The 27,505-nt window shown below is 34.7% G+C and overlaps 1 protein-coding gene across 1 annotated transcript in view; it reads left to right on the forward strand.

Moving 5' to 3' along the window:
- ntrk3a (neurotrophic tyrosine kinase, receptor, type 3a) overlaps window positions 1–27,505 on the forward strand; it is a 390,201-nt gene that overhangs the window by 192,195 nt on the left and 170,501 nt on the right. The window contains exons 5-12 of the mRNA XM_056451313.1: window positions 274–428; window positions 2,551–2,693; window positions 5,581–5,722; window positions 13,506–13,802; window positions 15,843–15,857; window positions 18,874–18,935; window positions 19,014–19,022; window positions 21,318–21,420. Coding sequence (XP_056307288.1) covers window positions 274–428; window positions 2,551–2,693; window positions 5,581–5,722; window positions 13,506–13,802; window positions 15,843–15,857; window positions 18,874–18,935; window positions 19,014–19,022; window positions 21,318–21,420 — 926 coding nt within the window. The remainder of the gene's footprint in view (window positions 1–273; window positions 429–2,550; window positions 2,694–5,580; window positions 5,723–13,505; window positions 13,803–15,842; window positions 15,858–18,873; window positions 18,936–19,013; window positions 19,023–21,317; window positions 21,421–27,505) is intronic.

Consider the following 27,505-nt stretch of genomic DNA (forward strand, 5'->3'; position numbering starts at 1 on the left):
CAGACGTGGCCAGGAAAGGGCTGCTGTCCAGAAAGCATTCGTACACAAAGCCCTGGGCACAAAAGTCGCTCTGGCTGCAAAATGGACCCATGCCAGTAGCACTTCGGGCCACGCTTGACTGATGGGTGCTGGAGAAGTTGATGTTTTTTTTTTTTAGGATAACAGTGTCCTTCACTTAGGTTGCTGCTGGTTCTTTAAACAGACCTTCTTGGCATTGTGTTCATGTGTGTGTCTGTGTGTGGCCTTGCTAAGAACTCTATTGTTTTGTGGCAGAAAACTGGAAGGAGTGGTCTTTAACTGCAGCTGCAATATTCGATGGATCCAGCTGTGGCAGCAGCGAGGCGAAGCCGGACTCCATAACCAGCAGCTGTTCTGCTTCAACGGATACTCCAAGATTCCTCTGCAGCTCATGAACATCTCGCAATGCGGTATTGAAGACTTTCTAGATTCAGGTTTAGATTTCAGCCAAGTTTTAATAATATTTTAGTCTCATGAATTAATTGTACACTGTAAAAAATACTAGATTATTAGTTTTCCGAATTTTGAGATTTATGTTTTTATTTTTCCCTCCTTATTTATGCTTTTGAATTGCAATTATAAGACATTAATCTTTCTTCCAACAACGTTTAACCCTGAGAAGTTTGAAAAAGTGACTTTTATAAACATTTTAAATAGTTTAAAGTGATATATTGTCTGGTTTGGTGTTGTATATTATGGTACAAAAACCTTGTATTTAGCTGCCAGTACATTTTCTGTTATTTTACAGACTTAATTGTCTACATTTTTTTTCTTATACATTATTATTATTATTATTATTATTATTATTATTATTATTATTTTAAACTACTAAAATACCAATAAAAGTCACTTTGTTAAATTCTAGAGTTGAATTTTCAACATCAAAATTTGACAGAGCAGAAATCAACATCCCCTAATGCAATTCACAACTGTAAATAACCCTGAATTGCTAGTTAGAAGCATAGTTCTTGGTTCTGTTCTTTTCCCTGTTATCCACCCTATGCCCTATTCATTTACAACACTTAACATTTAAACTTGGAATGATTTTAAAAGAAAACATTAAAGTCATCTCTCTTAGGTGTAATTTGCTTTCCAAGTATTTTTTTTGCAGTTCAGTTTTAGCGATCTTCATATTGACAATTGCGCTTCCTTGGTGGTTCACTTTGAAAACATGTATGCCATTTTGAACACAGCCGTGGCGCATGACAAAACCTATTGGTCACCTATTATTTCAAAGCGGAATTTACGTTACGTCTCCAAAGCTTGTGAATACAAAAATATATAGCATACGTTAATGCTTTTAATTTATAGTAGGTTATTTATTAAGAAATGTATCGATACTGTATATGACATGGGCCTGTTGGTTAGAACATTTCTGCAGTGGTTTGAATGTCAAATTGTAAAAGAAAAAGTAAACTTTTGCCAAAAATAAAATAAAAAATAAAACATAAACAAGGTCCTACTTAATAATAATAAAATTAATAATAATAATAATAATAATAAAAATAATAATAATTATTATTATTATTATTCATTTTATTATTATTATTATTAAGTAGGTTTTTCTTCATTTCAGACTGTAAATTTCAACCATTAACAGTTTATAATTGAGATTGGATTATGTGTTAGCTAAGTGGTTTTATGTTTTAGAATATAATATGGAATATTCTCAATAATATTTGTAAAGGAAACATCATAGGTCCTATATGTGCCGTTATATATATTTATATATATATTTTTTTTTTTCAAATTATATGAAAAACGAGTGCATGTTTTTACCAAAACTAATATTTGATTTTTTTTAAATGCGTGTGTGTGTAAAATAATAGAATTTGCTCTAAAGAAGTAGTTACTCCACCCTATTTAGTGTAAATATGGAGGTTTTATGTTAGAACTAACGTGGTTCAAGTGATGGATCTGCAACAGAAACACTACAGTTTTGGGAAACACTCGTCACTACATTGTTCTTTTCCAAACGATGCATCGTACTATGACAGTTCAGCCGCTAGTTACGTTGTTTTTTTGGAAACACACCCCAGTATAGTTAAATCGTAATATATTAATTATGTATATCTCTAAAATTTTGAATCTCATTCTTTTGAATTTTTTTAACGAACTTATCAACAAAAATAATATTGAGTTTGAACAATACAGGCCCAGATTTAGCAGTTTTGGTGTAACATTAGGCTCATAAACACCTATTATAGCACATATATAGCGATCTTTATTCTTACAAGTAGATATATTTGTTTCCATGCATTTAAATTCTATAGCACTAAAGAAGTTACTGAAATGTATTACATTGATGTTAGGTTAAAAATGAATTCAGCAATAATAGGCTTTAATTATACTATTTGTACAAAATGTTTTAGCAATAAAATCTAAGGGTAAAAAAACCTGACCCGTAATGTATGTTTATTTTTACAAGCTGATTTATTTTTTCTCCTGTAATGACTTGACTTTTTTTTCAGAGCCTATGACATTAACATGAATTGCGTTCTATTTGTTCTCTATTGTCTATTTCCAACAAAGATTTTCCAGAAATCAGCGTCAGTCACAGTAACCTGACAGTGACAGAAGGTGACAGAGTCATGATCACCTGTAATGGATCTGGGATACCAGTACCGGAAGTGGATTGGACAGTTGGTGGACTACACTCCATTAACACACACCAAGTAAGCTGTACTGTACTTTAACTTTGTTGTACTGATCACTGTTGGTTATGTTACTTCAACAAAATAATGAATTACTAATAACATTATTACATTTGTATTTAAATGACTTTTCTAATTACTTTGTCTGAAATGTAACTCAATAAATAAATTACTTGACTAAATATAAAAATCCAATACTTCTCAGTGCATATGCAGTAGAAATTCAACACTTGTATCAAATGTATCAAAACACAATTTTTTTTTAAAGTAATGACGCTATATTTCATACATAACATATATTAGCATACATTTAAACATCATTGTTTCTTAGATGTGCAGTTATCGGAAAATAAAGCATTTTTTAGTTGATACATTGAGTTAATATGCAAAATATCCAAATAACAGATAAATATATATTTACAATTACAGAAATTGACCAGCACCGACCAAATATTTGAGTTACCACTGAGCGATTTTTGCTTGTTTTTCTGGATATATTTACAATTACTCTGCTACTCTGAATTTATACCTTATATTGTTGTGAACTACTTTCTCAATTAATTATTTTCCTAAGTATATGTATAGTTGTCTTGAATGATAAATGTTCTTTAGTTAAAAAAATATACCACATAATATATAACTGTTGAATTAATGTACAGTGAAAGGCAAATATATTACTAGTAACTACAATTAAATAACCCAAAAATTAAAAGTATACTTTTCAGCAGGAAAGTATTAATCACAGTAACTAGTTACTTTGAAAATAATAACACCCAGCACTGGTACTGGCTTACAATAAATGTGCATTTTATGTGCCGTATTTACATCTTGGTAGCAGAAAATATAGATCTAAACCAGCTTAAATCAGTTAAAAGCTTTTAAATGTTGCTTCAGCAATTTTTGTTTTGAGTGGACAGAAAGTACAACATTTCACATGTATATATATATATATATATATATATATATATATATATATATATATATATATATATATATATATATATATATATCCCTGCCAGCTTGATTTCACATTTACTGTATATCTATACCTACCAGCCTGATTTAATTTGGGTCAAATTAAATATGATGTTTACCTGGATTAGATGTAATACTGATTAACAATAAATGTACATTTTATGTGCCTAATTTACATATTTGGTAGCAGAAAATATAGGTCTAAACCATCTTAAGCCAGTTAAAAGCTTTTAAATGTTGCTTAAGCAATTTTGTTTTGAGTACACCGACCACACAACTTTCCACATGTACTGTATATATATATATATATATGCCTACCAGCCAGACTTCATTTTGTCAACCTAAATATGATGTCTTCCTAAATTAGGCACTGACTAACAATACATGTACATTTTATGTGCCTAATTTACATATTTGGTAGCAGAAATACTGATTAACAATAAATGTGCATTTTATGTGTTTTGTTTACATCTCATTAGCAAAAAAAATTATCTAAACCAGCTTAAACCAGTTAAAAGCTATCAAATGTTGCTTAAGTTATTTTTTTTTAGTGCACCGACCATACAACATTTTACATGTACCGTATATCTATCCCTACAGCCTGATTTCATTTGTGTCAAATGAAATGTGATGTCTAACTGAATTAGATGTGATATTTACTGACGATAAATGTGCATTTTATATGGTTTATTTACAACTTTGTAGCAGAAAATATATATCTAAACCAGCTTAAAGTAGTTAAAAGCTGTCAACTGGTGCTTAAGGTGTTTTATTTTTGTGTGCAGACAGTACAACATTTCATATGGACCGTATATCCAACACCATCTCATGGCAATTCGTAACTTTTTATTCAGTGGCTAATTCGTATGAATTCGTACGATCTAATTTGTACAATTTAGTATGATTTGCTCATCCCCCAATGACGGTTGGGTTTAGGGGTGGGGTTAGGTGCCACGCCTCCTTTTAAAATCGTACAATTTCGTACGACTGAACTCGTACAAATTCGTACGAATTAGCCACTAAACTGACAATATGTAAAATACTTACGTTTTCTCTTGAGATCAGTCTGGAATATCTATCCCTACAGCCTGATTTCATTTGTGTTAAATGAAATATGATGTCTACCTGAATTAGATATGCACCAATAACAATGAATGTACATTTTATTTGCCTAATTTACATATTTGGTAGCGGAAAATATAGGTCTAAACCAGCTTAAACCAGTTGAAATCTATCAAATGGTGCTTAAGCTATTTAGTTTTGAGTGCACAGACAGTACAACTTCTCATATAGACCGAATATCTATCCCTACCAGCCTGATTTTATTTGTGTCAAATGAAATATGATGTCTACCTGAATTAGATATGAACCGACTAACGATGAATGTACATTTTATTTGCCTAATTTAAATATTTGGTTGCAGAAAATATAGGTCTCAACCAGCTCAAACCAGTTAAAAGCTATCACATGGTGCTTAAGCTATTTAGTTTGGAGTGCTCAGACAGTACAACATCTCATGTGGATTGTATATCTAGCCCTACCAGCCCGATTTCATTTGTGTCAAATGAAATATGGTGTCTACCTGAATTAGACGTAGTACTGACTAACAAAAAATGTGTATTTTGTGCCTAATTTACACATTGGTAGCAGAAATACAGGTCTGAACAGCTTAAACCAGATAAAAACTGTTAAATGTTGCTTAAGCAATTTTGTTTTGAGTGCACTGACCATACAACATCTCACATGTACTGTATATCTATATCCCTACCAGCCTGATTTCATTTGTGTCAAATTAAATATGATGTCTAACTGAATTAGATGTATTTAATGACTCACTTGAGCCTCCCAATGACTAGCGTACACCGTAAACCATCTGTTGAGTCTGCGCGAGCTTGGTTGTGATTGCAGAAGCTATTGTGTCCTCTTCTTCCAGGCCAATCAATATCCACCGAATGTCCACTCCATCAACTTAACTCTGGTCAACGTCAGCCGGGACGATAACGGCTTCATGCTGACCTGCATTGCAGAGAATATAGTCGGGATGACAAATGCCTCAATACAGCTTTCAGTGCAGTGTAAGTGCCTCTTTTCTTGCCCGTCTGAATACCTTTACATTTAGCCTCACTTCCTCTGGTGTGCCAATTTCTACCTTGCTGCCTCTGTCTAGCTCGCTGAACTTTTGTCTGCCTGTTTAGTTTGTTACCGTCCCTTGCTACTGTGCCTCGCGGCTACCAACTCACTTAATTTGTATTGCCTTTTATTTTTGAGGCAGGTGCTTAGAGAAGGGAGATCAACAGAACTGAGGTGGGGGGAGGGGGGAGGTATTATTGATTGAAAATGTTCTGGGAAATGCTGAATCAATGCTACAACAAGGTAGGGGTGAAGTGTATATTTTTTACATTAAAATACTTCCTATTGTTCAAGCTTAATGTGTCGGTAATTGTAAGTCAGTCAGGAGATCTTGCTTAAAAGAGTAAACACTGTAAACATTGCTGTTTGTTTGAGAAATAAGACCAGTCCAATATAGCAGTTGGTCAACTATGGGTGGGGCTATCAGATTTACTAACCAATGGCAGAGGAAGAGAGTGTTCTGGAAACCAGTTTGATAACAGTCAATTTAAACACTCTGTCATGACAATTTGTAGCTATTTTATGCAGAGAATTGGTATTTTTTTCCACAGCATGGTTTGTGTTTGAATCTTAATGTGTGTTGATTATTAATCTTCAGGTTTTATCATAACATTCATTCTTATTACTTTATTCCTTTTTTACAAAGGGTAAACATGCCCTATTTTACTGCAAATCCACTCAAACCATCTTGATTTTGCTAGATTTATTCTCATTTTCCAGGCATTCGCTACTAACTTTAGCCTGCTAGCATCACTAGCCAAGCTAGTCGTGTTTATCGTCACTGCCTTTAACAATGATTATAGTTGTACTCACTAATATGTTTTGGAACAATAATTATTGTGAAAAGTATAGCAAATGGTCATGTAAGCTATGGGCAGGGCTATGAGATTAACTGACCTATGACGGGGAAGAGAGTGTTCTGGAAGCCAGTTTCATAACAGACACTTTAAACACACTGTCATGACAATTTGTAGCTATTTTATGCAGAGAATTGGTCTTTTTTTCCACTGCGTGGTTTGTGTTTGAATCTTCGTTGTGTTGATTCTTAATCTTCAGGTTTTATCATAACTTTCATTCTTATTACTTTATTCCTTTTTTATAAAGGGTGAACGTGTCCTATTTTATTGAAAAATCCACTCAAACCATTTTGTTTTTGCTAGATTTATTCTCATTTTCCAGGCATTCGCTACTAACTTTAGCCTGTTAGCATCACTAGCCAAGCTAGTCGTGTTTATCGTCACTGCCTTTAACACTGATTATAGTTGTACTCACTGATTTGTTTTGGAACAATAATTATTGTGAAAAGCATAGCAATTGGTCACTTATGTAAGCTATAGGCAGGGCTATGAGATTAACTGACTATTGGCAGAGGGAGAGAGTGATATGGAAACTTGTTTGATAACAGACACTTTAAACACACTGTCTTGACAATTTGTAGCTATTTTATGCAGTGAATTGGTCTTTTTTCCACAGCATGGTTCGTGTTTGGATCTTTATTGCGTTGATTCTTAATCTTCGGGTTTTATCATAACATTTATTCTTATTACTTTATTCCTTTTTTACAAAGGGTAAACATGCCCTATTTTACTGCAAATCCACTCAAACTATCTTGATTTTGCTAGATTTATTCTCATTTTTCGTGCATTGGCTACTATCCTTAGCCTGTTAGCATCACTAGCCAAGCTAGTTGTGTTTATTGTCACTGCCTTTAACACTGATTTTAGTTTTACTCACTAATATGTTTTGGAACAATAATTATTGTGAAAAGGATAGCAAATGGTCACTTATGTAAGCTATGGGCAGGGGTATGAGATTAACTGGCTATTGGCAGAGGAAGAGAGTGATATGGAAACCTGTTTGATAACAGACACTTTAAACACATTCATGACAATTTGTAGCGATTTTATATAGTGAATTGGTTAATATGTTTTATTCTTTCTGTCGCAGCATGATTTATTGGAGCTTCGTCAAGTTGATTCTTAATCTTCAGATTTCATTCTTCATTCTTATTACTGTATTATACTATTACTATATTAATTCTTATTACTATTTTCTTTCTTTTTTTTTTTTACAAAGGGTGAACATAGACTTCGACTATTTTACTACACATCCACATTAAACATTGTTTTTTTGCTAGTTTTATTCTCATTTTCTAAGCATTCACTACTAACCTTTACCTGTTAGCATCACTAGCCAAGATAGTCGCGTTTATCGTCACTGCCTTTAACAATAATTATAGCTTTACTCACTAATATGTTATTTGTAAAGCTGCTTTGGAACAATAATTGTGAAAAGCATAGCAATTGGTCACTTATTTAAACTATGGGCGGCGCTATGAGATTAACTGACCAATGGTAGAGGGAGAGAGTGTTTTAGAAACCTGTTTGACAACAGACACTTAAAAGACAATTTATAGCTGTTTTTTAGTAAATTGTTTACATTTTCTTATTCTTCCTGTCAATTCAGTTTTCAGTTTTTTTTTATTCAATTTTACAACAACAACAAAAAAGATGTGAAATATGTCACCTTTTGGTATCAACATATCTTCTATTGTTCCAACTTAACATGTACATGCAAGTCATTTTCAGTTTTAAATGGTTCTCATTTTAATCACATCACTCAAAATCAGATGGAATCACCATCTTTTAAAATATCTACATGTAATTGTACCTGATTTGTTTTATTTGGTGATGTTAGCGGCACATATATTAACATACTCTACCTTTTAAATATTATTTTGTATATTAATGAACTTTTTTACAATTATTCATAATCTAATCTGCTTATTTTCATGTAAAAGACTGCTTTGTCAAATCAAATTCTTTAAACTGCAGAAAAAAAGAGCCTAATGAAATTGATTAGGAAATGGAAAGAGAAATTGGTTCACCAGAAACAGTCCTATAAAATTCAAGGTTCTGCCCAACATAATGTGCTGTAGAGAAGTCATTTGTGTAGTTTATTGATCTACGAGAGCACAGGCTGTTCTTCATCTGGACTTTTCACACACACCAAAAAGGCTGTAAGTGAAATATTAGAGAGATTTATCAATGTTATCATGTTTCAGGCTACACGTGATTGCTTTGTGGCAGAGTAAGGTGCTTGTATTTTCTCTGTGTGTGTCAGGAGGACTTGCGAATCAGAAACTTGGTAACTTATCAGTTTATTGTTAACTTGAAATGTGTTTTTTGTCTTTTATTGCATGTGGAGAGAAAAAACAAATCGATGCATGTTGCATTTTTTAGCATCAAGAAAAAAAATTAAGTTTAGTTTTCCCCTTTAGTCGAAAGCATGCAAAAATGATGTCCCGAATGAAAAATGAAAACGAAAGAAATAACAATCCTGAGGCAAAAAGCTACTCATGAAAATTGGCAAAAAAAAAAGAAACAATGCTCCTAATCAAAGTAATAAATGCCTCTCATGAGAAACAACAACTAAGCAAATCCAAAAATAAACCGAGAAAACAATGTTCCTTAATTAAGGACAACATATACACTAACCAGCCACTTTATTAGGTACATCTTACTAGTACCGGGTGACTTAATCCTTCGTGGCATAGATTCAACAGGGTACTGGAAATATTCCTCTGAGATTTTGATCCAATATGACATGATAGCATAATACATTTGCTGCAGATTTGTCAGCTGCACATCCATGATGCGAATCTCCCGTTCCACCACATCCTAAATGTGCTCTATCAGATTGAGCTCTGGTGACTGTGGAGGCCGTTTGAGAAACCAGTCTGAGATGACATGCTTATAGCGCTTTATGACAGGGTGTGTTAACCTGCTGGGAGTAGCCATCAGATGTTGGGTACACTGTGGTCATAAAGGTCAGCAATAATACTTGGGTAGGCTGTTGCGTTGACACGATGCTCAATTGGTACCTATGGGCCCAAAGTGTACCAAGAAAATATCCCCCACACCATTACACCACCACCACCAGCCTGATTCCTTGATACAAGGCAGGAGGTTGAACTTGTTGTGTGTTCAGAGATGCTTGTCTGCATACCTCGGTTGTAACGAGAGTTTATTTAAGTTACTCTTGCCTTTCAATCAGTTTGACTCAGTCTGGCCATTCTCCTCTGACTTGCTGCTCACTGTATATTTTCTCTTTTTCTGACCATTCTCGGTAAATCCTAGAAATGGTTGTGCGTGAAAATCCCAGTAGATCAGCAGTTTCTGAAAGACTCAGACCAGCCTGTCCAACAACCATGCCACGGTCAAAGTCACTTAAATCACCTTTCTTCCCCATTCTGATGCTCGGTTTGAACTGCAGCAGATCGTCTTGACCATGTCTACATGCCTAAATGCATTGAGTTGCTGCCATGTAATTGGCTGATTAGAAATTTGCATTAACGAGCAGTTGGACAGGTGTACCTAATAAAGTGGCCGGTGAGAGTAAATGACTGTATTACATTCTGCAACATCTAATTAAATTAGATTAAAGACTTATTTAAATGTGCTGCCATTAAAACTATTGCTTATAATGCTATAATTTATGGAACAATCTCATAATATAGTGAATGCACCTGCTTTCAAGCTTGTGATGTTTTGCCATTAATAAGTTGGAAAACGAAAAAAACACTAAGAAAATACAGTATCACAGTATCAAACAACAGCTGTTCCCACACACTAGGAATAAAGCAAAGCAATTAAAGACTTCCTTAATAGACCGCACTGTTTCTGTCAGCTAGATACAGTTACAAAGTAATGCGAGGTGGCTGTGTTGCATCTCTGTTTACGTTTATACTGAACGCTGTTGGCCAACAACAATGTAACATGATTCTTCCCACACTCAATATCTATTGACCGTGTGAGATTTGCTTAGAGCGGCAAATTCTGCGGAAATAAGAGGAAGTCAGTCTCTCTCTGTTTGTCAGTCGGAGCAGAAACAGATACGTCGTGGGGAATTACTGATTTGATTCGGCGCGAATGTTTAATGTCAACATTTGACATGTTTACTGCATTATAATTGCGGACTTTTGTGCCATCAAACATCCGGTGAGCGGAAAACATGATGGAAACGTTTATGGATTGCACTTGTTTGGCGCCGTGCCTTCGTTTCTTAAAAAAATCCGCTCATTCAAATGCTTGATGAGCAGCCTGGCAGTTAACCTGAGATTTTAGCGGATCAAACAAATATCCAAACAGACCACCTGTGTGATATAATATAATATAATAATAATAATCCTGGGTTCATACAATGGATTTGTGTTGAGAAAACAAAGTAATTAAGTTAACTTATTAGTTAAGTGTATTGAACTTGAAAAAATTACATTTTCCGAAAAAAAAAATTGTTGTTGCAACTCTTTTTAGATAATTAGTTTCAGCAAACGTAATTGTTTGAGTGTACACTGTAAAAATGCTGTTTCACACAATTGCTTCATGTTGTCCCAACACAAATTAAGTTAACTTAATTGTTTTTACTTAACTTAATTTAAGTACATTGAACATAAAATAATTAAGTTGTTCTCAAAAAAACCTTCAGAATTGTGTTGAATCGGCTCATTTTAATTAATTAGTTTGAGCAAACAGCAAACATAATTGTTTGAGTGACACTGTAAAAATGCTGGGTTTCACACAATTGCTTCATGTTGTCCCAACACAAATCGATTAAGTTGACTTAATTGTTTTTTACCAATTTAAGTTGATTGAACATAAAATAATTAAGTTGTTCTCAAAAAAACCCCTTCAGAACTGTGTTAAATCAGCTCATTTTAAATAAATCGTTTGAACAAACAGCAAACATAAGTTTTTGAGTGTAGGCCCAGGGGCATAGATTTAGCATCGACGGAGGGGACTCGTCCCCACCAATATCTACCAACTATTGAAATGTTCTCACTAATAATTTAATTCGCTTAAAAAAAAAAAAAAAAAAAAAAGTGCTGTCAATATTAACCTAGACATGCAGAAAGAGTTCAATCACATTCTCTCCTCGAGTTGCACTACCCCCCCAAATACATATGAACAGTATGATTGGCTGTGGCTTTCCCCGCTGTCATATGAGAGGCTGTAGCTGCGTTCAGATACAAACAGCTCTGAAACTGCGGGGGGGAAATTCCTGTGCAAGATTGTGCGTTGTATGATTCACCCGTCCCCACCAATGTCAAGTGCAAAGTAAAACGGATAAATTGTGAAATATTATTTCAATTTAAATAACTTTTCTTATTGAATGTAGTTTATTGTAAATAATGTAGGGTTCCACACAATTTATTCATGTTGTTCTATTACTCTGGTTTTCTGTCCCACGTGATCCTTCAGAAATCATTAAAAAAATATGATGTATAGTTGAAAAAAAAATTAGTTCTGCAAAACTGTTGCAAACAATGTATATGGGTTGAATTTAAACAAAATAAATATTCAATAGTAATATTCAACTTAATTTGTTTGTTTAATTTCAGCCACTTAACCTAAATGCATTTAGTAAACCCAAAGAATCATCTTTGAATCGATTGTTTTATGTTCAACAAATCGATGTTCAAATAATATTTGTACAAAATCACTAATAATGATTATTACAATTTTCTGTGCTGTTTTTTTTTTTTTTTCTTGCCTCATAGTACAGGTAAAGTCTAGAAGGGATACAGCTGCGGATATTCGCGTCAATATAGCATAGTTTTTGTGACACTGTTCAACTATAATTTCAAATAATTTCTGTGATGGGTAGATTTAGAGCTGGAGTTGGGGTAGTTGTTATTTATTTCTTTTCGTTCTCTTTTCGGCTTTGTCCCTTTATTAATCTGGGGTCGCCACAGCGGAATGAACCGCCAACTTATCCAGCACATGTTTTACACAGCGGATGCCCTTCCAGCTGCAACCCATAAGTAGGAAACATCCATACACGCATATACACTACGGACAATTTGGTCTACACCTATACCCTTGTGGGGGAAACCGGAGCACCTGGAGAAAACCCACGCCAACACTTGGAGAACATGCTAACTCCACGCAGAAATGCCAACTGACCCAGCCGGGGCTCGGACCAGTGACCTTCTTGCTGTGAGGCGATTGTGTTACCCACTGCGCCACCGTGCTGCCCCTTGGTAGTTGTTAATAAATTGCTATTTATTTTGTAAGTTAATAAATGATATAAATATTACTCTGTATATTTACTGTTTTATATTAATGTGATGGTTGGGTTTAGGGTTGTGGTGGAGGTAGATGTTAATAAAATACAATTAATGGGTAATAAATACTTCTCATTAAATTCCAGCCACAGCTGTATCCCTTCTAGAAGCAGCCACTCTAAATCAATTCTCCGCATAGGATAGATTGAGGGGCGGAGCTTAACAGAGCAAAGTTAACAGTGCAGATAACAACTGTAATCATTTTCACCAACACAACGGGATGTCTTTCACCATTTCTTGTTAAATTTACTCTTTATGAGTAAATGCAGACTAACACAGCTTAATTAACACTGCTGATTTTACTGTGTATGGAAACTGTTATACATTTTACTTTTAGGAATTTTTTATATATTAAAAGGTACTAAATAATAGCTTTTTTGCTATTTGTTTTACATGATAAATATATTTACTTTCACTCTTGAACAATTTATTGTGATGAATAAAATTTAACAGTTTTACAGTAATTTCTATTAAATAAATGTGGCCTTTGTGAGCAGAATAACCTTCTTAAAAACATAAGAAGAATTGTACTGATTGCAAAATTTTGACTGGTAGTGTATGTTAGAACAAAGTAGCAAAAAACTCTTGTTTCTCTCTTGCAGTCCCTCCTGCCATCATTAACTTCGAGGAGCCGCAGAAGAGGCACGACACATGTATGATGTTCACGGTACGGGCCAATCCCCTGCCAACCCTGCACTGGACCTTCAAGGGTGAGGAGATCAAGGCCACCGAGTATGTCCATCCAGAGATGGAGGTCTATCAGGACAATCTGGAGGGTTGCCTCTTGTTTAAAAACCCCACACAACACAACAATGGAAATTACACACTTGAGGCCAGAAACTATCTGGGCGTGGCCGTGAAAACTGTGTACGCCCACTTTCTACACCCACCTTTTGAAGGTAGGTGATTGATTTGTATTGTTACTGTTGTTTTCTTATCATCTCAACTTACATTAATCAGACTGAAGACAAATATTAAGTTAAGCTTTGTATAACTTCAAAAATGTGGAAGAAACCTGATTAACTTATCAAAACAAGTTAAAGCAACGTAAAATGTATTACAATGTGTTATTTTGTTTTTCTATTTAATTATCTGGCCAATACATATAAATGCCGCATAAAGGTGGAGGGTAATTAAGCAATGTATATGATGCTGCAGTAGCAACTTGCTAGGACATGCTAACCACTGAATCTTTAAAACATGTTAGCAGCATGCTAAAACATGTTTGAACTGTTATAGCATGCTAGTTACTGAATAATCAAACCCTTAGATTTAGCCATGGATCCAGAACAAGCACAAATAAATTAGAAAGATGAGATATTATTGTAGCATTCATTAGTTTCACTAGAAATGAGCTAAAAACTTGTTAAAATGCAAGAAGCAATACTGAAACTTAGTAAATCATGATAGCAGCTGAATTTTTAAGCTATATGCTTAGCAGGAGAACAATCACAACAATTATGCCAGTCAGTGAAATTTTATTATTACTGATTCTAACAAACTGATTAACATGCTATTAACTTGATAAAATGCTGTAAATTTGCTAGCAACATGTTAAAACAAGTTAGCAACCTAATAAAATACCATAAGATGCTAGGAACATGTTAAATGTTATAAACCTGCTAGCAACGGGTTAAAACTGGTTAGCAATTTACTAAAACATGCTAGGAACTTGAGTATATGTGCTAGCAACTTGTTTAAGCATTAGCAACTTCATACATTTGCTAGCAATGCGTTAAAGCATGTTAGCAACTTTATAAAATATTAAATAGCATGCTAGCAACTTGGTAGATGTTATGAACTTGCCAGAAACATGTTAAAATATGTTAGCAACCTAATAAAATACAACAAAACATGCTAACTTGTTAAATGTTATAAACTTGCTAGCAACAAGTTATAACTGGTTAGCAAATTTCTAAAACAAGTTATGAACTTGAATAAATTTGCTAGCAAACTGTTAAAACCTGTTAAAAACTTCATAAAATATTATTTAACATGCTAGCAACTTGGTAAATGTTATAAACTTCCTAGCAACAGGTTAAAACTGGTTAGCAATTTAATCAAATTTCCTTGGAACTTGAATAAATATGCTAGCAACTTGTTAGGACATTAGCAACTTCATAAAATGCCATACATTTGCTAGCAATGTGTTAAAACCTGTTAGCAACTTCATAAAACATCATATAACGTGCTAGCAACTTGATAAATCTTATAAACCTGCTAGAAACAGGATTATAACTGGTTAGCAATTTATCAAAACATGCTAGAAACTTGAATAAATCTGCTAGCAACTTGTTAAAACATTAGCAACTTCATAAAATGCTACACATTTGCTAGCAATGTTTTAAAACCTGTTAGCAACTTCATAAAACATCATATACCACGCTAGCAACTTGGTCAAATGTTATAAACTTGTTAGTAAAAGGCTGAAACTTGTTAGAAATTTGCTGAAAACGTGCTAGCAACTGAAACCTTTAAAAAGGCATGCGTTATACATACAAGAAACTTGTTAGCAATTTGCTAAAACTTGCTAGCAGCTGAAACCTTTAAAAAGCCATGTATAATACATATAAGAAACCTGCTAAACATTTAACTGCTTCAAACTAACAATGTTCAATCTTCAAGCTTTTATAAATGTGCTACTGTGTGATGGGCCATGCTTGATGAATGGATGGATAGATCAATAGATGGATGGCACCCAAAGGATTCCACATCAATATAATGTCTAATTGCATGTTAAATATCGTAATTATTGTCTCATCCTAATTTCCAAAAGAACATTACCATAATTGCACAAGAAATGCACTGAAGGGTAAACGCTGATCATAGAATATTAACATTTGAAAATGTGTTCGAGCTGATCTTGACATATTCATATCTGGTAATTATATACCACTGTATGTGTGTGTCTGTTTTTTTTTCTCTCTTTTTCTCTCTAGACTACCCAGATTATGGTGAGTTTCTCTCTTTAATTGACTACTGCATGCAATTTTTCCTACTTATTCATTAGTTTTGTTTATCGTAAAACAAAGAATGATTCAGAAAGAGCCAATTTAGACTGTGCACTGAACAAACAACTGTCCTCCAAACAATTACCTTGGCCTTATTCTCAGATGGCTGGCCGCCATATTTGGGCATGCTGTTATTAGACCTGCTTTGTATTTTTGGCGTATAGTGACCGATATCTGTCAGTATGCGGGGAAAATCAAATCTTTTTCACGCAAGAAACTTATCTGTGACTCAAGGGCAGTCACCGACCTTCAGAGTGCTTCATTCATGGAGTCCACCGTAATTTAACATCTTCAATAAAGTTGATGTGCGGAAACTTTGCGATTGACAGATTGTTTCTGTCAGAAATTTAAATGAAGTTTAATGGCGGTTGTGTGAAGTATCAGGGCACGCACACATGTGCTCTGTGGAGTTAAAAAACAGAAAAATAAGAACAGCCTTAGGCTTTTGTTCAATACTACATGAATAATAGCGGCGGCTTAATCTCGTACTGTCGAAATGGCAATGTCCTTAACAGGTCTAATCAAACATTCTTTGCCTCGAGACATATTTAGCGGATAATGCCCAATAGTTCTCTTAAAACCAAGGTTGCCTAGTCCTATTCTTGGAAAGCCACTTTCCTTTAGAGTTCAGCATTTACATTAAGCATAGTTACATTTTAAATTCAAACCCTGTATTTGAAAAAACAAGCTACAGTTAGTACTACATTTGATTTGAACCAGCTTATTAAAGTCTGTCGAACCGGCAATTCTTTGTATGGGAGTCGATTGCTCTAACAAGAAGGCTAAAGACCATGGCCTCTAGCATGTCACTAGAGCACCCTTTGAGATCAGAGGAGTGATTTTTACCTGCATAACACTTTGCTAGCTGGCCTCCGCAACTCTCACCTTCCTAAATCTCACTCCCATCCCGGACGAGCCCCTATGTGTAACCCACTGGTCCTACTGCACCCAACCCAGTCTGAGCTGGGATCGAACCAGGCGATTCTTTGCATTGGAGTCGGTTGCTCTAACAAGGAGCCTAAACACCATGGCCTCTAGCGTCTGTTGGTAGAGCACCCTTTTAGGTCAGAGGAGTGAGGTTTACCTGCATAGCACTTCACTAGCTGGCCTCCGTTACATTATTTTCTCTGATGTCTCCATCTTAGAGTTTACTAATCATAATTATAACTGTGGTGACATTCATGTGGTTTTTATTTTCATGCATTAAAGTAGTTCTTCAATGTGAACATGGAGAGTTCAGATGCAAAATCCTTTACATTTACATTTAGTCATTTAGCAGACGCTTTTATCCAAAGCGACTTACAAATGAAGACAAGGAAGCAATTTACACAACTATAAGAGCAGCAGTGAATAAGTGCTATAGACAAGTTTCAGGTGTGTAAAGTCTAAGAAGCAAAGCATTAGTAATATCTATATTTATTAGTAATAAATTAGTAAAAATCCTTCAAGTGCCATCTGAAATTGTCATCCAAAATTAGCATTTTTCTCAGCCTTTTAGGTTTATGAACAGTTATTTCACTTTAAATGAAGTAAAAAGAATATATTCTTTGCCATAAAAGTGAAAATACTGAACCTACACAGGAGCCTATAAGAAAAATCCTAATATTAAAGACATTTCAGATGGCAAGTCTTTTGCATCTGAACTCTTTACATAGGCAAGATGTTGGGTCTGTTTTAATAACACCTGTATAGATAAAGTTTGCAAATGGAGGGAAAATGACTTAAAATGGACATAGAATTTCCATAGACATGAAATGTGCATACACTCAAAACACTGCATTTGCTTTTTGTTCAAACTACATACATAAATTGAGCTGAAACAGCATAATTCCTGCGCTCTTTTTGCGACAACGTAAATGTTTTATGTTCAATCCACTTAAATTTCAATCCACTAAAAAATTACAGTGTGATTTGTTTGTTTCTCACTTCTAAAATGTATGTTAAGGCTTTTTTAACTACACTTGTTCATTATGCGCATCCATTGAAACATTTTGTGCAGATGAAAACCCCAGAGATCTTCCAAAAATGTTCAGCTATGAGCGCTTCTTAAAGAAACTCCAAGCGCTGATTGTAAAAATGGACGCTCAGTGCCTTGCTATACTGTTGGCGTTCTAAAAATGCACTGCTTATATTGAAAACAACTGAAAAAAAATAAAGTTTGCTTCAGTGCACACGTATCAATAGTGAATAGTATACTGTTAGTACTGCTTATGATTGACCACAGCTGGTCCCGCAATAGCTAACACATGATTCACCAATTAGATGATTCTTAACTCACTATAAATAACCCGAGTTTCTTACCTCAGTTATGAAGAAAAACCCCCTTTCCACATCTACTCCTCCCTCCTTTTTCTAGATTTTTCAGCAACCCAGGGGTTAGCACTGTTGCCTTACAGCAAGACTGTTACCAGTTAAAGTCCTTACTGGGCCAATTGACATTTATGTGTGGAGTCTGCATGTTCTCCCCATGCTTGCTTTTGGTTTCCCCCAGGTTTCCCGGTTTCCACCTACAGTCCAAAGCCATGCGACATAAGTGAAGTGATCATACTAAATTGGCACCATAGATAAGCTCTTAGTAAGCAGTAAATCTCTCTATAGCGAATTTGTCATTGGTCATAAATAAGTCTGGGGAGTTCTTGAGACCTATCTGAGCTTAAACTTAGCCTCTTGCTCTGCAAATGTGATGGAGCCCAGGGCTAGAGGTTCTTATAAGCTCAGGGCTCTCTCTTGGGATACCAAAGATGCTTTATAATCAATCATCAGCTAAGGTTGAACTCTTGAAACAGAATTTTGAGAATTTCTAGTGATCATATGTTTGCTGCAAACCCCAAAATCAAGTCAATTACCCCCCAAAAAATACATTTCAGGATCACATGTCCATTTGGTCATTTATCCTTCTTCCTAAGAGTTCAGATACATTTTTTTTCTCTGAACACTTGTGCGTTTGTTTGTTTCTTAGTGAGTCCAACTCCGACTGCTATTCCAACCATGACACATCGGCCGGAAGAGGACACGTTTGGTGTGAGTGTTGTTTTCTCTCCTCCGATCGAAAGCACCCATATGAGTTATAATGAGGTTTCTTGAACCTCTTGTTTGCAGGAACACATGGTAAAGGTGTTGAAAACAAACTATTCTAAACCAATTTTCCCTTTTTTCCGTCTCACATTGCGCCTCTGATCTGCTCCCTTGTGGCTTATATGTTTTATAGAAAGTACTTTTGTTCATCTCTGTGCTGTAATTGACTGGATGGAGATTATATTCTCATCTGAAGGTTTTAATAGGGACTCGACCGCAAAAGAATAAAGCGTAACCCTCAATTGTTTGGAGGTCCTAATTACGGGAAAAAGCTTTAAGCTTGAGATAGCTTTATTCCAGCGCTTCGACTGGTTTGATTTACTGCTTATTGTCTTTATTTTGTTTTTATCTTGAATGTTTAGATGGTATATTAAGTTGTACTCTTTGTATTTCCCACAAGGAATTGTATCTTAGCTCTGCCACTATCTCTAACCTGAATTATTGCTTTTTTTTCCTGTTTTATATGCCTTGCCCTTCTATTTTCATGCAATTTATCAAAGCTGCTTCTACCATACGCAACTTATGACTCCAATTACATAAACCTCACATGATTACAGCATCAACATCAATACAAATCATATAAACAAGTCAAGACACGCTTCATAGATTCGCTACAAAATTGCATTTTTCTCCCCCACCCTGTTCGAGATGCATGAGATTAGACAGAAATGTTCATTTGATAAATGTAAAGTAGCTTGTCGTGTGTAATTCCTTCACTAGCTACGTTTCCATCCACCTATTTTTATGCACATTTTGGATATGCGCATAAAAATCGGTTGATAGGAACACCAAGATGCGCATACATTTTGAAAATGTTCATAAAAAACGCATGTGCATAACTGAGTAGGATACATTTTTTTTATTCGATAAGAAAAGATACACATAAACTACAATGGAAACACTTTTACCGAACAAATTCCAATATGCGCATTAAAATAGGTCATGTGATTTTGTTCCAAGAGATCATGTGATGATAAAAATATGTGTGAATGGAGAAACCAGCAGATTGAGTACATAATATCTGAAATGTTGTTTTGGCCATTCTAAAACGCCTGAACCGTTTTAGTATTAGTATTATTATATTATTAACTACCTTCAAAACTGTCAAGAGCATCTGCGCCCTGCGTCTCATGCCTTCTAAAGCCACCATGTGTTCATTGCGAGTCGGCATTGTCTTCTGAAGCGCAAGTCATTTATTAAATAAAGAAAAGATTCACACAGCTTCTCATACCGCAGAAAATTCAGTTTATACTGTTAATATATGGCGCCAGTTAATCAGAAAGTGAAGATTTTGTTCTCTTTGACTCGTTGGATGGAAACGCTGCTTTATTCGCACGTCTTTTATGCGATATGCCTCTTTTGCATATAAAGTTTATTCGCATTTTTGGATGGAAACTGAGCTACTGTTTCTCAAAAAATCTTTAATGCATAATTAGGTACAGTGATAACATTGTTAACAAATAAAAATGACACTTTTTTTCAGTAGTTTTTGAAACCTTACAGAAAGGCTAATGTTAGCATACTAGTATGATTAATACAGTGTGCAGAATGTAAACAGGTTGATGATTTTCTCTGTCCATCAATATATTTAGAATAACCTCATGATCTGGTATGTTTGCCAAAATGTGCAACCAAGCATATTGTTTCCCACAATGCAATGCACATGACTTGACCTTCCATTCCAGTTCATTTAATGAGCCGGAAACAACTTAATATCTACAATGGGCTTGTTTTTTTTTTCTCACTCACTATAATCCCTTATTAGCTAATAATATGGTGAATTGCTTTTTATTTAAACAATAAAACAGCTTTTTATTGTGGATGATAAAATATATTTAATATCTTTGTATAAAATTTTATCTAAGGACACCCAGGTAAGTAATTTTGTTGTGATTTCCATTTACAATTTCCTGTTTGACTTACATTTAGTTAAAAGTTGCAAATTCCATAATGAATTGTTTACAAATTTCACTCACAAAGCCAATTACGTAAGCAGAATGCCACAAATGATCACATACTTAGCAGAAATTTTGATTATAAATCAAAATATCTACACATAGCTACTATTTGGAGATTTTTCACTCCTAAAATGGCTGAGACATACGCCAACAAAGCCCCCTGCTGTTTTATCCTTCTATGTTAAGCAGTGTTACACATATTAATGTTTTTTAATTACTTGGCAGAAACAGTTTTGGGCATTAAGCATTGTGCTAGCATTCCAAACATAATCCTGTAACACTGCTAACATGCTAAAGCTAAGCGCTAACTTGACTGCAATCATGAATCTTACTCAAATTAAACTAAATGTTGTCTCTCCTTGTTCTCTAGGTGTCGATTGCGGTTGGCTTGGCTGGCTTCGCCTGCGTTCTCCTCGTCGTTATGTTTGTGCTAATCAACAAATATGGCAGACGCTCAAAGTTTGGCATGAAAGGTAAGCCAGTGTAAACTCTTCAGCGGGAAACTTGGCACTTAGCATTATTAGCGAATGAGTGTGACATCAACCGACTCATTTTGTTTTATACCAGCGACTGTGTTTGTTGGATGATGGAAAGCAATAGGATAAGTATTATGCCATCTTTTTAGCGGTTTGTTTTGAAAAAAAAATGTGATGATTTTAATGGGAACATACTATTGTTGTATTGATATCATCTTTAAATCAATCCTAATGGAATTCTAAAGGAATATGTCTCAAAACACACTAGAAACCATTGTGTTATTCTGGTTTTAATGGGTAAAAGTTGATGGTTTACAAAGTTTTTAATAGCATTGACTATTGATTTTATCAGCAGGTTGAGTTCTTGTTGAGCTTCTTGGATATTTTACATTGTAAATGTTTTTCGCAAGGCAATAATCCAGTTGGATTTGGGTAATGTTTCTTTGTGGGAGTTTCAACGTGTTTGCACATCTTTAGCCCTTCATTAAACTCAATCATAATGGGTGTCGTGTTTACCGATTTCAAGGAATAATGAGCCTGATGGAGTTTCAGCCACGCTTTTGCTCCCTAAATGGGATTCATATGTCACTGTGCTGGATGGACCCTCAGGTTTGTCCGAAGTCCAAAGCTTATGCCTCGCTGGCGAGCGGTTAGCAAACACCGTAGTTAGCCGTTGCCTTGGTTACGTGCTGGGATGGCGGGATGCTAGGTTCAGTCATGCCCTCCTGATTCTCCAATGGGTTTGGCAGCATTGTTGTTTTCCTCTCAGAATCCTCCAGTTTGGCTACCCATGATGCATTTTGGCTGCCTATTTAGCCACAGCATTGGAAAACAACCCTCAGCACTGAGAGGAAAACCAGAAATGTTGTATTTGACACTTTAGTGGTTATGAATACGAGTCATCTAGATGTCACATAATGGCTTCTCGATGCACATTACATGTGGCGTGCTTGTGTGGAACCATGTACCGCCAATTACACTACAAACCAACACAATTGTATCAAAGGGGTATTTAATGCAATGCTTTCTGATCCTCCTACCATGTTGTGTTTTTCATTCAACGTGAACTGGAATCTAATCAGCCATTCTGTCTTTTGGTAACAGTCTGTGGTGTTAAGTAAGCAAATACTCACACTTCTGTAATTGAGTAGATTTTCTCAGGAATGAAAAATATATACTTGTATTTTTACTTTGGTACTTTTACTCCACTAGTTTCCTTCAATCTGCAGTCAGTACTTTATTTTTTGTTGTCTACAATGATTGGCTAAGTAGAATCAGATCACACATAAAAAATTAGCAACAGACAGATGGACCACAAAACATGGACGCTTTATAAATGCAACAAACATGTACAGTCTGGAAACGTTAAATGTGTCCAAGAAGACACAAAATCATTACATGCAACAACAAAGAGACTGTTTAGACTGCATGAGAAGGTGAAAGATGACGATGGTACTGTATCATGACTGAAATGACCAAATGGCCTTGAAATAGTAACTAAATGCACTACAGAATTTTACGTTTTCAAACACATTGCATGTATTCCATCAGTGCTACACTAGCTTGGTTTGCGGCACCAACACTCAAATTATTTTTGCTGCTACTTCAAACTACTTTTTTGGATTCAAACTAGGATTTTTTTTGGGTCAACTTAATTATTGTTCAATCCACTTAAATTTGTTAAAACAACTAACTTAATCGATTTGTGTTGGGACAACATGAACGAAATGTGTGAATCGTTGACATATCGTCATATTTCGATTTGGACAAGTAATTATATTGATCCTTGTGTAAATACATCAACTTTAAACTGCATTTTTAATCCGTAGTACATAATGTGGAATCATTTTCACAGCGTAATACTCACTTCTTTTGAGCACTCTTAGTGGCTGTTCACACAGAATGTGTTTTTCCTTCCGTGCTACTTTTCAATTGTTTTTAAGTGTAAGTGTAAGTCAAGTTGAAAGATTAACTGTGTCCGAAATTGCATACTTCCATACAATATATTACATTTAAAACAGTATGCGACATGAGTAGCATGTCTGAATTCATAGTTTTTGAAAAACAGTATGCGAGAAGTACCCGGAAGACCTACTAGTTTCAACAAGATTATGAAGTATGAATCTGATGGACGCTACGCTATCTCATGATGCCATGCGAGAGAATTCATGAATTGGAGTGAAGCAACTGATGCTTGTACAGTAGGTCACATGGTATGACAAATGGTGTATTTAGCACATCCAAATTCCATTCATACTACATAGAAGTTTTTTCTACGGTCGTGTAATAAATTCTAATTCAAATGTAGTTGGTGTTTTCAGTCATATTCGTCTTCCACTCTTACACACAGCACAGCTCATCACTGTCAGGTCCAAATGCAGTGGACTATTTGGAAGAACTTGGAGGGAGGGCAACCGCAAGCTTTTGTTAATAGTAGAAAGTTGGCACAACAATGATTTTATTTATCAGTATATCATGGCGGAAGAGGTGCTCATTGTGGGTTTGTCCAGTTATAAGATTTATCTTCATGTGCTTATCATAACATACTGTTTTCCTGTTTCTCATGGGTCTGTTATTGTTGTTATTACATCACATTCATAATATCACACCACTCTGAGCTCGCGTTGCGCTTCGCTTTTTTTAAAAACCCATTCCTGAGCGCTGTCAAGCTTATTTAAAAGCAAAGACGTATTCAATGTGAATAAGCCCTTAGAAGGGATACGTTTTACTCATACTCGTATATATGCAATTATGGCTATTCCAACACAATCTCACGGCAATTCGTAACTTTTTGATTTTGTGGCTAATTCGGATGAATTCGTACAATCTAATTCGTACAATTTAGTACGATTTGCTCATCCCCCAATGATGGTTGGGTTTAGGGGTTGGGTTAGGTGCCACGCCTCCTTTTTAAAATCATACAATTTCGTACGACTGAACTCGTACGAATTCGTACGAATTAGCCACTAAACTGACAAAACGTAAAATACTTACGTTTTCTCGTGAGATCAGGCTGGCTATTCATAACTTTTTGGTTTAGTGGCTAATTCGTATGATCTAATTCATACAATTTAGTACAATTTGTTTATCCCCCAATGACAGTTGGGTTTAGGGGTGGGGTTAGGTTGGGTGCCATGACTCCTTTTAAAATCGTACATTTTCATACCAATTCTCACCAACTTTTTGATTAAGTGGTTAATTCGAATGAATTTGTTCAATCTCATTCATCCAATTTAATATGGTTTGCTTATCCACCAATGATGGTTGGGTTTAGGGGTGGGGTTGGGTGCCATGCCTTCTTTTTAAAATTGTACAATTTCCATATGACTGAATTTCATACAACGAATTCGTAGGAATTAGCTACTAAACTGATAAAACGTCAAATACTTTCGTTTTCTCATAAGATCAGTCTAGTAATTACAACAGATATTTGATTCTACTTGCACTACACTTTTGGCAAGTAATTGTACTTTTATTTAAAGGTCCTATGAAATGCTTTGAAATGTGGATTTTTTTTTCCATGTTTGACGTAATCTCAACTGAAAAATGAAGAGAGGGTGGGATATAGAGTAGCTCCCTCCCTTTAAAAAACAGCCATTAGCGTTTCTTTTTAAGACAGCTCTGCCAGTGAGAGTGGCTGAGCTTAAGCACCTTAAATTAAAAGCAAACGAGAAGAGTCTTGAAGGGGGCGGGGCATGTGAGATACTAGAGAGCATTTGATTGGTCAGGATTTGATGAGAAACTGAAGCTTGAGGTGACGTCAAAAATAATTGATCCAGAATTGACAAACTGCCAGCTTTGGATGTTTATATCAGTTTTAAATTTTCTAAACTTGAATTTTGTCACTGATTTGAAGCACGCTAGCTAAAAGATATCCCTAAAACTAACATAAAAAAAAGTTATTTTATTTAAGGGATCTTTCTTTTATTTTATTTTCATGGGAAAGTGTGATTTTTCACTACTCTTTCCCCACTGGTAACGCTGTCAGGATATTCATAAGCATCAGTTGGCGCTCTGAGTGAATGCATGGCGTGTTGGCTGAGTGTGTTTCTCCTTGGCACGATGCCACGCTCATTGACTTTCTCGGTTTCACTTTGGTTCCCACAGGGACATTCTTTTATTCCCCCCTCTCCGTGTCTCTCTCTCCAGCGTGTTTTACAACCGCTAGCCTTGTTTCTTCTCTCCACCGATCCCTTCATTCCCTCCCAGCCTCTTCCGTCTGTTCCCCCCTCCGCTCTTGTTGACAGAAAGCGAGAACTCTCAATCCTTTTTGAACAAAGCTAATTAATTGGAGATTAAGCCGATAACATAAACGGATGTGGAATTAAGAAAGAGAATGGAGAACAGAGGAGGGAGGAAAGATCTGGAAGAAGTCCGGCTGCCGGTTCCGGATTGATCCGACTCGTTCCGGCTGTTTGGAACTTCAGCAAATTACAGGAAGATGATTGTCGTGCTTGACTTTTTGCTTGTACATCGTTATTCCATTTTAGAAAGCAAGCATGAGAGATACAACTTTCATGTACTGTAGTCGAAAACAAAGGCTTGTTTACAGGAATGTGAAGAGTAAGCATACATAAAAACATGTATGTTGTTGTATGTTGTTTGCGTAATTAAATATGCAAAATTTCTATTTGTGGCTCTCTAAACATGTGCATACATGCATATATACACTGTAAAAAAATTATATGATCAATAAATCATGACAGCATATGTTTTCATAGTTAATCATAGTCTAACTTAATTTTATAAGTTACGTAAGCTGTTTTAAGTCAGTTTAACATAATATATCGCTTCATTCACATGTCAAATTCGCTTTATTCGTGCGTTAAATTGGCTTCATTCACACTTCAAATTCGCTTCATTCGCACGCTGATTGGTTAACATGGTGTGAATGTCCGCAGAAGTTCAGATTTTCCAACTCAAGTGATTTGCGCAAAACAACCGATGCACGTGCTTCTTCATTCTTGCCACCTCATTTGTGCGTATCACGCCGCAGGATGTCTATTCGCGTCTTTGCATTGACTTAGCATGTAAATCACCCACGCTTGATGCTTCATTCACGTCTGTTGTAAACACGCAGTCTCAGTCATGTTTATTTAACTTTTTTAATTGTTAGAAAATTGTTAGGACAAATTCATTTTCATATTAATATTTGTCGGTATAAAAATAATAACAAATTGTAAACACGCATTTCCAGTAAACATGTACAGTAACTGATATTCTGCTTATTAGTTTAGCTTTTTATGTCTATTTTATACATTTTATTTTAAGATACATTTTTATGTAAATATTTATTTATTGTTTTAAATGAAAGAAATTTAAATAGATAATTAACGTCTAATTATGTACAGTTTAGCATATAATATAATTTGTATAAATTAAATATATATATATATATATAATTATAATATATTATTTATTTTAAAAATTTTATTCAGCTCACAATGTCATTTATTTCTTATTTAAAGATGATTTTACAGCATAATTATTACTTCAGAAATCATAAGGCAGACTTGCTGAAATATTTTGATCAATTATTACTGGTATTCATTTATTAATCATGTTTTTTTATTTAATCAATGGTAAAAGTTTTTGCTGCTTCGTAGTTTTGTGCGAAAAGATGTTTTTGTTTTTTTTTTTGATGGGAAAATAATGTTCAAATGTCATATGACTTTCATACATAAGCAACTGAAAGATCAAATTAGCTTAATAAAATTTATACTGTATTACAGTTTCCATTAAAAAAAAAAATGGAACAGTCCAACAATGTTATTTTAGTATTATTATATTATAAATATAATAATACTAAAATAACATTGTTGGGCTGTTACATTTTTTTTATTATTATAATTTTTTTATATAGAGAGACTGTAATACAGTAGAAATTTTATTAAACTAATTTGATCTTTCAGTTGCTTATGTAATAATAATAATATTATTAGTAGAATTAATTATATTATATTATAATATATTATATTATATTATATTATATTATATTATATTATATTATATTATATTATATTATATTATATTATATTATATTATATTATATTATTTTGCCGCTCTACTATCAGACTTAATT

The sequence above is a fragment of the Danio aesculapii genome, chromosome 25 (assembly GCF_903798145.1).
Source record: "Danio aesculapii chromosome 25, fDanAes4.1, whole genome shotgun sequence".
NCBI lineage: Eukaryota > Metazoa > Chordata > Actinopteri > Cypriniformes > Danionidae > Danio > Danio aesculapii.